This window comes from Gallinula chloropus (assembly GCF_964237585.1).
Source record: "Gallinula chloropus genome assembly, contig: HAP1_SCAFFOLD_341, whole genome shotgun sequence".
In the NCBI taxonomy this organism is placed as follows: Eukaryota; Metazoa; Chordata; class Aves; order Gruiformes; family Rallidae; genus Gallinula; species Gallinula chloropus.
In genome coordinates, this window is record NW_028168379.1 from 70,692 (window position 1) to 83,918 (window position 13,227).

At 58.7% G+C, this 13,227-nt stretch overlaps 1 protein-coding gene across 1 annotated transcript in view; it reads left to right on the forward strand.

Moving 5' to 3' along the window:
- Window positions 1-12,721, forward strand: part of SCARA5 (scavenger receptor class A member 5) — a gene marked incomplete at its 3' end in the record, with an annotated part of 35,831 nt that extends 23,110 nt beyond the window's left edge. The window contains exons 6-8 of the mRNA XM_084280966.1: window positions 2,470-2,568; window positions 7,949-7,996; window positions 12,324-12,721. Coding sequence (XP_084137092.1) covers window positions 2,470-2,568; window positions 7,949-7,996; window positions 12,324-12,721 — 545 coding nt within the window. The remainder of the gene's footprint in view (window positions 1-2,469; window positions 2,569-7,948; window positions 7,997-12,323) is intronic.
- Window positions 12,722-13,227: the final 506 nt, after the last annotated feature.

Genomic DNA, 13,227 nt, shown 5'->3' on the forward strand with positions numbered 1-13,227 from the left:
ACAGCCCCACAACTCTGCCAGGGAAGAACTTTGCCCTCCCAGCTGAGCTGACCCTGCCCTGGGGCAGCTTGAGCCCATTGCCCCTTGGCCCAGCTCCTGGCCCCTGGCTGCAGAGACCATCGCCCACCTCTCTGCACCCTCCTGGCAGGGCAGGGGAGGTGGGGAGAAGGGCTCCCCTCAGCCTCCTCTGCTCCAGGCTCAACACCCCCAGCTCCCTCAGCTGCTCCTCAGAGGATTTGCCCTCCAGCCCCTTCCCCAGCCTGGTTGCCCTTCTCTGCACTCGCTCCAGGACCTCCCTGTCCTCCTGATGAGAGGCTCAAGATGAAGTCACCACCCAGACAGGACCATCAGCATCAGAGGAGGGATGTCCAGCACATCTGAACCTCTGCACTGAAAGGATGGGCTTCAAACCCTCATCCTTTGCTACCCCCTTGTCCTCTGGCTCCCTGGTGGGTGGTAGGACCAGCCAAGTGAGGCAGATCCAGCTTGGAAACCCGATCAGTCCCTGAAAGCCCTTCTCAGGGCTCAGTTCATGGCTGTATTTCCTTCTGTGCTGACAGATTCATGGCTGTTTGCCTTGGGTGTAACAACCATCAGAAATATATCGTCTGGCTTCTTTCCCTTTTCCTCTATTTTTTCCCCATTTTTGGGGTTTTTTTTAGATGTTTTGTTTTGAAACAGAAAAACACCTCTGGAGGCTTCACCTCCTGGGGGAGCTGCTGAAAGGGACCCTATTTTCAGGGCTTTCCCCACCTTGCTTCCTCTGCATGTGGTCACAGCCCTTTTGGGTATGAGAAGGTGATGTTGGGCATTGTAGAGCATCCCTGGTAACCCCCCCCTTCTGCACTGTCCCACCTCTGCCCCAGCTCCTTCTACCCACAGCCAAAGGTGGGTGCTGACAAGCTGCAGCATCCCCCCCCCCTGGGAAGGAGGAGAGGTGTGGGCTGGATGGGGCAAGGAAAGAGTTAAGCCCCAGGACCACGTCCACTGGAGCTGGTGCCCAAATTTCTCTTGGCAGCTTTTCCTCCTCTTCATCAGAGGAAAATACTGGCTGAGTTTGGGAAAGCCCAGCCCAGGAGAGGGGGGCAGGAGGCACGGCACCTATAGCAATCCAGGGGTCCCTCAGCATGGGCAGGGGGCTGAGCTCTGGTGCTGGAGGAGCTCCATCTGAAAGGGCTTCTCCCCTAGAAGCTTCAGGCTCTGCTGGTTGCAGGTGGTGGGGATGGGCTGGACCAGCCCCAGGTCCCACCAGAGCTCATTACCCTTGCAGGGGTCTCCCCTTCCACCTCCCCTTGCTGGCCTGTGTGGATGGGGGTCACCCCCATGCGTGTCCCTGAGAAAGGGAGCTCCACACTGCAGCTCTTCCTCCTTGGGCTCCAGCTTTGGAGCTCAGTTATCTTTAAGCTCAGGCCTAAGATGCTCAGTGATGCATTAGGACCAGCCTGGCTCAGGGTTAAATCCATCTGTGTCCAGGGGCAGGAGCAGAGAGAGAGGATGGAGGGAGGGAGGGATGGAGGGATGGATGAGGGATGGAGGGATGAGGGATGGATGGATGGATGGATGGATGGATGGATGGATGGATGGATGGATGGAGGAATGGAGGGATGAGGGATGGAGGGATGAGGATGGATGGATGGATGGATGGATGGATGGATGGATGGATGGATGGAGGAATGGAGGGATGAGGGATGGAGGGATGAGGGATGGATGGATGGATGGATGGATGGATGGATGGATGGATGGAGGGATGAGGGATGGATGGATGGATGGATGGATGGATGGATGGGGGATGGATGGATGAGGGATGGATGGATGGATGGATGGATGGATGGATGGATGGATGGAGGGAGGGATGAGGGATGGAGGGAGGGATGGAGGGAGGGAGGGATGAGGGAGGGAGGGAGGGAGGGAGGGAGGGAGGGAGGGAGGGAGGGAGGGAGGGAGGGAGGGAGGGATGAGGGATGGATGGATGGATGGATGGAGGGATGGATGGATGGATGGATGGATGGATGGATGGGATGGGTGGAGGGATGGATGGAGGGATGGAGGGATGGATGGATGGATGGATGGATGGATGGATGGATGGATGGATGGATGGACGGATGGATGGACGGATGGATGGATGGATGGATGGATGGATGGACGGATGGATGGATGGATGGATGGATGGATGGATGGATGGATGGATGGATGGATGGATGGGTGGATGGATGGATGGATGGATGGATGGATGGACGGATGGATGGATGGATGGATGGATGGATGGATGGATGGGTGGATGGACGGACTTCTAGGTGTCTCCTCATGGTCCCTGACTCCTTCCAAAGCACCAGACACCAACTGGCACACCTTCTGGCAAGCTGGACACGTGTGTTTGTGTGTGTGTGTGTGTGTGTGTGTGTTCATGCATCTGGTTTTGGTAGGTCTGTGCTGCAGCAGGGTCACTTTGGCTCTTTGTCCTCATTCCAGGGCTGCCAGGGGAGAGAGGACCACCAGGACCACGTGGCCTGAAAGGAGACCAAGGAGATCTCGGCCCTCCAGGTCCAGCGGGGACGCGGGGATTCAAAGGTAAGGACCAGCCTTTGTGTGAGCTCCTGGCTGGGTTCTGGAGCCTGGGTGGGCTTTCTGGGTGGCAAACTGGCTCTGGAGACCATCAGCATGGGAGGCAGAGAGCCTGGTCATGGGTGTGAGAGTGCTGGGTCCACCTGGAGCTCAGGGGAGAAGAAATCTTGCCTGGGCACCCTTGTGTAGCTCCAGGCCTGGAGGTTGGTGTCCCTGCCTGTGGCAGGGGGTTGGAGCTCTGGGACCCTTGGGGTCCCTCCCAACCCAGCCCAGTCTGGGATTCCATGATTCCATGATTCTAAGCTGGGAGCAACCTCTGTGCTGAGCCCTTTCCACCAAGGGAAAGCAGTGGAGAAGGTCCAGGGACTTGAGGGAGAGGGGCACAGCCCTTGGGTTGGTGATGCTCCCACCACAGCAGCATCCAGCATCCCTCCTCCAACCCCCCTGAACCTTCACCAGAGCCCTGCCAGGACCTCTCAGGCTGCCCTCCCACGCTTGGCTCCAGTGGGCTTTCAGGAACAGCCTTGCAGGTTGTTTTCCTGGTGAGCTTCTCTGGCTGGTTGTGGTTTCCCAGCATCTCCCCACGCCCCAGCTCAGAGCAGGGAGCAGCTGTGGGTGTAGGAAGTGGCCACACACCCCTTGAGCAGGACAGCTCTGTCCCAGGAGACCTTTTTGAGAAGGAAGCTCCTCACTGCCATCTAAAACAGGATGGAGAGTCCCAAAACAGGCTCTTCCTGCCTCAAAACCGCTTTGTGGGCAGGAAGAGCCCAGCCCAAGGAAGCAACACCTCCCTGGGCAGAGCCAAAGGGGCCAAAGCAGCCCCACCGCCCTCATCTAGGGCTTGGGGGAGGATGTTGAGCTGGGAGGTGGCCAGGCTGAGCACCAACAGCTCTGACCATGGCCACAGAGAAGGGTCTGGCAGATGCCCAGAGCCCTGTGGACAGCGTGGTGGGCAGGGGGTCTTGGTGCTGCTCGCTGTGGGGAGGTCCCACACGTTGTCTCCCAGGTTCTTCATGCAGAGAGCTGCTGGGTTGTGTGAGAGCTGCAGGGAAACAGCCTCTTCTTGTGTCCCCTCTCTCTCCTCTAACTTGGCATCCAGCTGGTGAGCTGCCCAGAGTTGGCTTCCAACTTTCCTCTAAGACCTCCCAAGTGCTGGTCATCACCAGGAGAAGGAGAGGTGGGGAGACCCCTGGGTTGTGCCTGGTGGCCCATCCTCCACGTGTGGTGGCCACAGCAGTGCCCACCTCCTGCATCTGGAGTGCCACCTGAAAGCCTCTTGTGGTCCAAGGGCTGGACACCTCTTCCAAGTCTTCTCCACTTCCTGGTGTCTTTAGGACCTGTCCCCAGGGATGTGTCATCCACCTCCCAGAGCCGGTGCAGCCCCAGGGAGCTTCACATCTGGGCAGAGTGGAGATGAGGGAGGGGAGATGCTGCCACTCACCAGAGTGAAGGAGCAGTGTGAAGCCCCCAGAGCTGTACCCAAGGGAAGAAGGTCTTCTGCAGGATTAGCACCCGTCTGACGTGATGGCTCAGCTCATCCCACCACTCTCCCAGTCATAGAATCCCAGAATCCCAGCCTGGGCTGGGCTGGGAGGGACCCCAAGGGTCCCAGAGCCCCAACCCCCTGCCACAGGCAGGGACACCAACCTCCAGGCCTGGAGCTACACAAGGGTGCCCAGGGCCCCAGCCAACCTGGCCTTGGACACCCCCAGGGACGGGGCACCCACCCCCTCTCTGGAGGGCTGAGCTGTCTCCAGGGCTCCACCAGTCTTGGTGCTCCCAGCCTTCCTCATGCCTTTCTTGGAGGTGTCCTTGGCTTGGGGTGAGGATGACAAAGCCATCAGGTGTTACCCCCAGGGACCACCCCCAGCTGCTACCAGAGCCCAGCACCAGCACCAGAGGCCCCTCTCCCCACCTCCCATCCCACGTGGATGGTGTCACCTCCAGAGCCTGGGATTAGATTAGAGACTGGGGGGAAGTTCTGTGCAGAGAGAGTGGTGAGGGGCTGGAAGGGGCTGCCCAGAGAGGGGGTGGGTGCCCCGTCCCTGGGGGTGTCCAAGGCCAGGTTGGCTGGGGCCCTGGGCACCCTTGTGTAGCTCCAGGCCTGGAGGTTGGTGTCCCTGCCTGTGGCAGAGGGTTGGAGCTCTGGGACCCTTGGGGGTCCTTCCCACCCCACCCCATTCTATGATTCTATGATCCTATGACTGGATCCCCCCTACCAATGGACCCCCCCAAACAACACCCCCCCCATTTCCTACCTCCCAGCAGCCAGGGGTGCTCAGATCAGAGGGGGTTTCACCCCACCCCTTCTCCAAGGACTATCCAACCACGCTGGCAACCAGCTCCAGATTTCAACAGTTTATGGGATTCTCTGAAATTTATGGGAAACAGCCCCAAGGCAGGCAGAGGGCCAGGGCTGGGCTCTGAGAGGAGGGCTGGTTCCTCCTGCAGCACCACTCACACACGCCTGTAACGAGTTTCCTCTGAGCACAGCAGAGCTCTTGGTTCCCTGGGACATTCACCCTCTCCTCAGGGGAAGGGGGAATATCTGGGAAATTCACCCTCTCCTCAAAGGAAGGGGGAATATCTGGAGCAGATGAGCCTTCCCCCCAAAAAAAACCCCAGTCAAACCAACTCATGGGGATGCTCTGACCTGGTCTGGGGGCAGCCTCTCCTCTCCACAGCAGAGTCCTGAGGATTTTCCTTTGGTGTTTTTCCCTATTTTCCTATTTCTGATGGGTTTTCCCCTCAAAATTTGCAGTATGATTTGTCCTCATTTCCATGTGGAAAGTGAGCCTGCCTCAGTCTTCTTTGCTCTTCCCTGGGGAGCCTGGTGCAGGGAGCATGTTGGGGAGGAATGAGCCAAGGTGGGGACCTCCAGGACAAGGAGAGAGGCCCCTTCCTCAGCACCCAGTGCGGGCAAGGAGAAGGTGAAGGCAGAGCATCTTTCCTCCTGGGAAGATGGGGGTTTGGCAGCTTCTCCTGGGGCTTGGTCCAAGACCCTGGTGGTGCACCTCACCCTGCAGACCCTGGAACTCTTTCCATCCCTGTCCAGTGATGTCCTCTCCCAGGAAAACCATCCCCCTCTCCCAGGAAAAGCTCTCCCAGGTTTTCTGCCCTGCCTCTCTCAGTGGGGCTGATTTTTGGAGCAGAGCTGATGGGCAGGTTGGCTGGGGCCCTGGGCAACCAACTGGTCCCAGCCCTGAGACTGTCTCCCTTCCAGTTCACAGGGGCTTTGTCATAGAACCCCAGAATCCCAGCCTGGGCTGGGTTGGGAGGGACCCCAAGGGTCCCAGAGCTCCAACCCCCTGCCACAGGCAGGGACACCAACCTCCAGGCCTGGAGCTACACAAGGCTGCCCAGGGCCCCAGCCAACCTGGCCTTGGACACCCCCAGGGACGGGGCACCCACCCCCTCTCTGGGCAGCCCCTTCCAGCCCCTCCCCACTCTCTCTGCACAGAACTTCCCCCCAGTCTCTCCTCTCCCCCTTCCCTCCTCCAGCTTCACTCCAGCCCCTTGTCCTGCCAGGCTCTGCCCTTTAACAAGCCCATTCCCCTCCTGTTCCTGGGGTCCCTTCAGGGACGGGGAGGCTGCAGTGAGGTCCCCCCACAGCCTTCTCTTCTCCAGGCTGACCCAGCCCAGCTCCCTCAGCCTCTCTCCATGGGGAGCTGCTCCAGCCCTCTGAGCATCCTTGTGGCCTCCTCTGAGCCCTCTCAGAAGGACAGGGAGGTCCTGGAGCGAGTGCAGAGAAGGGCAACCAGGCTGGGGAAGGGGCTGGAGGGCAAATCCTCTGAGGAGCAGCTGAGGGAGCTGGGGGTGTTGAGCCTGGAGCAGAGGAGGCTGAGGGGAGCCCTTCTCCCCACCTCCCTGCCCTGCCAGGAGGGTGCAGAGAGGTGGGTGATGGTCTCTGCAGCCAGGGGCCAGGAGCTGGGCCAAGGGGCAATGGGCTCAAGCTGCCCCAGGGCAGGGTCAGCTCAGCTGGGAGGGCAAAGTTCTTCCCTGGCAGAGTTGTGGGGCTGTGGCACAGGCTGCCCAGGGAGGGGGCTGAGTCCCCAGCCCTGGGGGTGTTGAACAGGGGGGAGATGAGGTGCTGAGAGATCTGGGGCAGCACAGGATGGGGTTGGTTGGCCTCCCTGGGCAGGTGGTGCAGACCACAGGCTGCCCCAGCATCCCGGTACCATCACGTGCTGGTGAGCAGCATCTCTGGCCTCCATCCCACTGCTCTGGGGCTGTTGTCATCTGGTTCCCATCAGCAGGCCAGGCTGCAGGCAGCTTTCCTCCATCTGACACAGCTCTGGCTGCCCCTGGGAGTTGGGGTGGGGGGGGGGGGTGGGGGGGGAACAACAATCCCTCCTTCCCAGAGCCTCCCAAGTTTAAAGGGCAAGCATTTCCTGCAGGCTGGTTAAAACCCCTTTATTCCTCTTATTAGCACTTTATTTCCTTTCAGGAGAAGTTCCCTGGCTGCTGAGGGCTGTTTGTTGTTCTTACAAGGAGACAAAAGAGGAGGATAAACTCCAACAAGGGTCACACCGCAGGGCTGGGGCTCACCCAGAGCATCCTCACTGGCCCCCAGCATCCCAAAAGCCTTTCCTGGCCCCTTCCCTCTGCAGCCTGGGGGCAAAGCCAGGACTAACAAAGCCCAGCCCATGGTCCCCACTCAGGATATTATGACTTTTGCTGCCTGCCAGGAGCCAAGAGGGAGCGTGGGCAGGGGTGAAGGGAGGTGCTGGGGTGCAGGCAGAGGCTGAGCTGTGCTGGGGGCTGCAGGGACAGCCCAGCCATGGCACAGGGAAGGGTTGAGCTCATTAGTTTTAGATGGAAATAGTGGGGTTTTTTTGAAGGCAGCTTGTTTACCCAGCTGGGCTGAACCCCCCACCCCCACCTCCTCCCCTCCTCTGCTGCTTCCCAGTGGGTTCAGCTCAGCACATCTGCCCTGGGAGGGAGGTACCGGCTGGGGGGGTGGGAAGAGGGGAGGGGGGGATGCTCCTTGCTGCAAAGCCACTCAGCCCTGCAAAAAGGAAGCTTGTCTGCACCCAAAAAGGGGGGGTTTAGCCCCAAAATGAGGGTGTGATTTCCTTTACTCCTGCTCTACAGCCAGGGCTTGGCTGGGGGGGTGGGGGGCTGTTGGCAGAGTGGGTGGGATGGTTTGAGGCACTGCCAGCCCTCCCCCCCCCCATCCTCCTTCCCCTGAGCTTGGTGTGTCCCCCCCTCCTTGATATGGGACATGCACCCCAGGGGGGGTTGGGGAGGGGGCTCTCCATCCTCATCCCTGCACCCTGAGCTCCCCCAGCCCCAACTCCCCCAGCCAGGGGGTACCCAGGCCAGGGAATCCAGTAAGGAATGGGCTGTTCACCAGGATTCTGCCCTGTGCTCTCTGTTTCACCAGGTGACCGGGGGCCAAAGGGAGAGAAGGGAGACAGGGGCAGCAGCTCAGGTAAGTCCTCGCTCACAGGCAGCTCCCTGGGGCTCTGGGAAGGGGGTTGGGGGAGGGTTGTGTCCAGCCTGGGGGTCTCCAGGACAAGGAGGAGGTGAGGCTGGTGGAGAAAGTCTTGCTGCAGCCCCATGGAGGTGATGGGAGGGCTGGATGGAGGAGCCCCTCTGCTCTGGAGCCAGGCTGGGAGGGGAGAGGAAGGAGGGAGAGAAGGAGGGAGAGGAGGAGGGAGAGGAGGAGGGACAGAAGAAAAGAAGGAGAGGAGAAGGAGAGGAGAAGGAGAGGAGGAGAGGAGAGGAGAGGAGAAGGAGAGGAGAAGGAGAGGAGAAGGAGAGGAGAAGGAGAGGAGAGGAGGAGGAGAGAAGGAGGAGAGGGGAAGGAGAAGGAGAAGGAAAGGAGAAGAGAAGGAGAGAAGGAAGAGAGGAGATGGAGAGGAGAAGGAGAGGAGAGGAGAAGGAGGGGAGAAGGAGGGGAGAAGGAGAGGAGAGGAGAGGAGAGGAGAGGAGAGGAGAGGAGAGGAGAGGAGAGGAGAGGAGAGGAGAGGAGAGGAGAGGAGAGGAGAGGAGAGGAGAGGAGAGGAGAGGAGAGGAGAGGAGAGGAGAGGAGAGGAGAGGAGAGGAGAGGAGAGGAGAGGAGAGGAGAGGAGAGGAGAGGAGAGGAGAGGAGAGGGGGAAGGAGAGGGGGAAGGAGAGGGGGAAGGAGAGGAGAAGGAGAGGAGAGGAGAGGAGAGGAGAGGAGAGGAGAGGAGAGGAGAGGAGAGGAGAGGAGAGGAGAGGAGAGGAGAGGAGAGGAGAGGAGAGGAGAAGGAGAGGAGAAGGAGAGGAGAGGAGAGGAGAAGGAGAGGAGAAGGAGAGGAGGAGGAGAGGAGAAGGAGAGGAGAAGGAGAGCTTCCAGCCCCTTCCCATCCCTCGAGGGGCTCCAGGAGAGCTGGAGAGGGGCTGGTGCCCAGGGCAGGGAGGGCCAGGCCCAGGGGAACGGCCTCCAGCTGCAGGAGGGGGATGGAGAGGGGCTGGGGGGCAGGAACCCTTCCTGGGGAGGGGGGAGCCCTGGCACAGGGTGCCCAGAGGAGCTGGGGCTGCCCCGGGACCCCTGGCAGGGCTCAAGGCCGAGTTGGATGGGGCTGGGGGGGCACTGGGCTGGGCTGGGGGGTGTCCCTGCCCATGGCTGGGGGGCAGTGGGGGGGCTCTGAGGTCCTTTCCACCCCAAACCAGTCGGGGGGTCGGTGATAAGCTGGATCCTGGCCGCATCCCCTGTGCCCTGGTGGTGCCCTGCAGAGCTCATCCCTGGAGACCCTTGACATCTGCACCCATATCCCACACCCAAAGGGGCCAGAGCAGCCCAGGGACAGTGGGACAGGGTGGGGGGGGTGGTCCCAGGGGACAAGTAATCTCCTTTTCCAGGGCAGAGACAGCACCCCAGCCCTGCTGCAGGGGGTCAGGCTCTTGTTTCCTCAGCTGCAGGGAGTGATTCCTCCTCTTGGGCTTTCCCATCCTTGATCTGCTGGGGTTTTGGGGGGGTTGGGAGAGGAACCAGCTGCTTCTGGGCTGTGCTGGGGAGGGAAGGGGCTGGGAAGCAGCCTGGGAGTGGGGCTGGGATGCTCTGGGGCTGCATCTCAGGAGGCTCAGGTCCCACACAACCAGCGTTGGTCCCTGGGCATCTCCTGACGGCTCCACCAGCTCCTCAGGGACCAGACCCCCCAGTGCAGTCCCCACTCCAGCTGCAGCTTTTAGGGAGTCCCCAGGACCAGTGGGCACCATAAAGCTCCAGGCTGGGCTGGGCTGGGCTGGGCTGGGCTTGGCTTGGCTTGGCTTAGCTTAGTTTAGCTTAGCTTAGCTTAGCTTAGCTTAGCTTAGTTTAGCTTAGCTTAGTTTAGTTTAGCTTAGTTTAGTTTAGCTTTAGCTTAGTTTAGCTTTAGCTTAGCTTAGCTTAGCTTAGCTTAGCTTTAGCTTAGCTTAGTTTAGCTTTAGCTTAGCTTAGTTTAGCTTTAGCTTAGCTTTAGCTTAGCTTTAGCTTAGCTTAGCTTTAGCTTAGTTTAGCTTTAGCTTAGCTTAGCTTTAGCTTAGTTTAGCTTTAGCTTAGCTTAGCTTTAGCTTAGTTTAGCTTTAGCTTAGTTTAGCTTTGGCTTAGTTTAGCTTTAGCTTAGCTTAGCTTAGCTTAGCTTTAGCTTAGCTTTAGCTTAGCTTAGCTTTAGCTTAGTTTAGCTTTAGCTTAGCTTAGCTTAGCTTTAGCTTAGCTTTAGCTTAGCTTAGCTTTAGCTTAGTTTAGCTTTAGCTTAGCTTAGCTTTAGCTTAGCTTAGCTTAGCTTTAGCTTAGTTTAGCTTAGCTTAGCTTTAGCTTAGTTTAGCTTAGCTTAGTTTAGCTTTAGCTTAGCTTAGCTTTAGTTTAGTTTAGTTTAGCTTAGCTTTAGCTTAGTTTAGCTTAGCTTAGTTTAGCTTAGTTTAGCTTAGCTTAGCTTAGTTTAGCTTTAGCTTAGCTTAGCTTTAGTTTAGTTTAGCTTAGCTTTAGCTTAGTTTAGCTTAGCTTAGTTTAGCTTAGTTTAGCTTAGCTTTAGCTTAGCTTTAGCTTAGTTTAGCTTAGCTTAGTTTAGCTTAGCTTAGCTTTAGCTTTAGCTTAGTTTAGCTTAGCTTTAGCTTAGCTTAGCTTTAGCTTAGTTTAGTTTAGCTTAGCTTTAGCTTAGCTTGGTTTAGTTTAGCTTAGCTTAGCTTTAGTTTAGCTTAACTCAACTTAATTTAACTTCACTTTGCTTAGCTTAGTTTAGTTTAACTCAACTTAATTTAACTTAATTTAACTTTGCTTAGCTTAGTTTAGCTTAGTTTAGCTTAACTTTAGCTTAGTTTAGCTTAGCTTAGCTTAATTTAGCTTAGTTTAGCTTAATTTAGCTTAGTTTAGTTTAGCTTAGCTTAACTTAACTTAACTTAACTTAACTTAACTTAACTTAACTTAACTTAACTTAACTTAACTTTTAACTGAACTTTTAACTGAACTGAACTGCCTTTACAAGCAGCTGGTGCTGGTTTGGGGGGAGACTTGTGGGGTTTATGAGCCCCCCAAGCACGGCTGAGTGGCGGGGCTGTGGCCAGGGCCCCTGGCTGAGCCCCTGGCTCTGTTAGCAGCCCTCACCCCTCTGCTTCCCGGGAGGATCCCAGCAGTGCCCGGAGCTGTGCCCGGACTGCACACCCCTGCCCCTCCTCAGGGGAGCAGCCAGCGCCTTCCAGCACCTTCCAGCACCCTCCAGCACCTTCCAGCACCTTCCAGCACCCAGGGGCTGTGACGAGCACCCAGGGAAGGGCTGGGGGGAGGGCAGGGAGGGCTTTGGGATCAGCTGCAGGTACTGAGCTGGTCCTGGCCACCTCCCTGATCCCCTGGCACCAGGGAGTGCTGGTGGCTTTGGGGGCTGGGGGGTGTTGAGAGGCTTGGAAGGGGGGGAATGATGTTTCCATGATGGTTTCACTGAGGGGTCACCTCCTGCCTGGGGGAGGAGGGGTGGGGGGGCTCCATCTCCACACCTTGGGCTTGGTCCACGTGGCACATCCCGTGTCCTGGGATGCTCCTGGGTGCCAGAGGGGACAACAGCCCCAACACCAGGGGGTACAGGCAGAGGGACCCCCCCCCAAGGTGCTGCTGTGCTGGTACCCAGGGTGCCCAAGCACAGGGGGATGGGGAGGTGGCACCAGGTTGGTCACCACCCCAACCTGAGAGGAGGAGGAGAAGTGAAGCACCCTGGCAGGGGGGGAACCTTCTTGCCCTGCCCTGGCTTTGCCTGGAGACCCCCAACCTGCCTGGGGTGCTGAGGAAGGCAGCAGGGAAGGGGCTGCCCAGAGAGGGGGTGGGTGCCCCGTCCCTGGGGGTGTCCAAGGCCAGGTTGGCTGAGGCCCTGGGCACCCTTGTGTAGCTCCAGGCCTGGAGGTTGGTGTCCCTGCCTGTGGCAGGGGGGTTGGAGCTCTGTGACCCTTGGGGTCCCTCCCAGCCCAGACCAGCCCAGTCTGGGATTCCATGATTAACCATGACCATTACCCAAGCAATGGGGGGGCAACCACCATCCCTCAGTGGGTGCTCAGCCCAGGGGAACCCCAACCTCTGCTCCATCAGCTGATTAAAGGCAGAGGAACAACCCAACTGTGGGACCCCCAAAGGAAGATCTGCCCTTGAGGGCACAATCTGGGGTACAGCAGGTACCCCAGGGGCAGGTAGACCAGGCAACCTTGTGCAGCTCCAGGCCTGGAGGTTGGTGTCCCTGCCTGTGGCAGGGGGTTGGAGCTCTGGGACCCTTGGGGGTCCCTCCCAGCCCAGCCCAGCCTGTGACCCCAGGATTCCCTCTGTGTGTCCCCAGCAGCAGCAGCAGCAGAGGAGGGGACGGTTCGGCTGGTGAACGGCTCCGGCTCCCACGAGGGGCGGGTGGAAATCTTCCACGACCGGCGCTGGGGCACCGTGTGCGACGACGGCTGGGACAGGAAGGACGGGGACGTGGTGTGCAGGATGCTGGGGTTCCCCGGCGCCCAGGAGGTGTATCGCATGGCCCGCTTCGGGCAAGGTAGGAGCCCCCCCGAGACACCCCCACCTCACCCACCAGCCACGCGGAGTCACAGGGGCTGGAAAAGCCCCCCCAGAGCCCCTGGGGTCCCACCCCCTGCCCAAGCAGGGTCCCCAGGACTGGGGCTGGAATCTCTCCAGAGAAGGAGACTCCACACCCCCTGGGCAGCCTGTCCCAGGGCTCCCTCACCCTCACTGGCAAGAAGTTCTTCCCCACATTGGGGGGAACTCCCTGGGCTCCAACTTGAGCCCATCGCCCCTTGTCCTGTCCCCACAGACACTGAGCAGAGGCTGCCCATGGCCCCTGGGTCCCACCCTTCAGCTCTTGATCCCCAGGGATCAGATCCCCTCCAGGCCTGGAGCTACACAAGGGTGCCCAGGGCCCCAGCCAACCTGGCCTTGGACACCCCCAGGGACGGGGCACCCACCCCCTCTCTGGGCAGCCCCTTCCAGCCCCTCACCACTCTCTCTGCAAAGAACTTCCCCCCAGAAGCAGCCACTCCTCCTTCTCCTTCTCCTTCTCCTTCTCCTTCTCCTTCTCCTTCTCCTTCTCCTTCTCCTTCTCCTTCTCCTTCTCCTTCTCCTTCTCCTTCTCCTTCTCCTTCTCCTTCTCCTTCTCCTTCTCCTTCTCCTTCTCCTTCCCCTTCCCCTTCTCCTCCTTCTCCTTCTCCTCCTTCTCCTTTTCCTCTCCCTCTCCTCTCCTC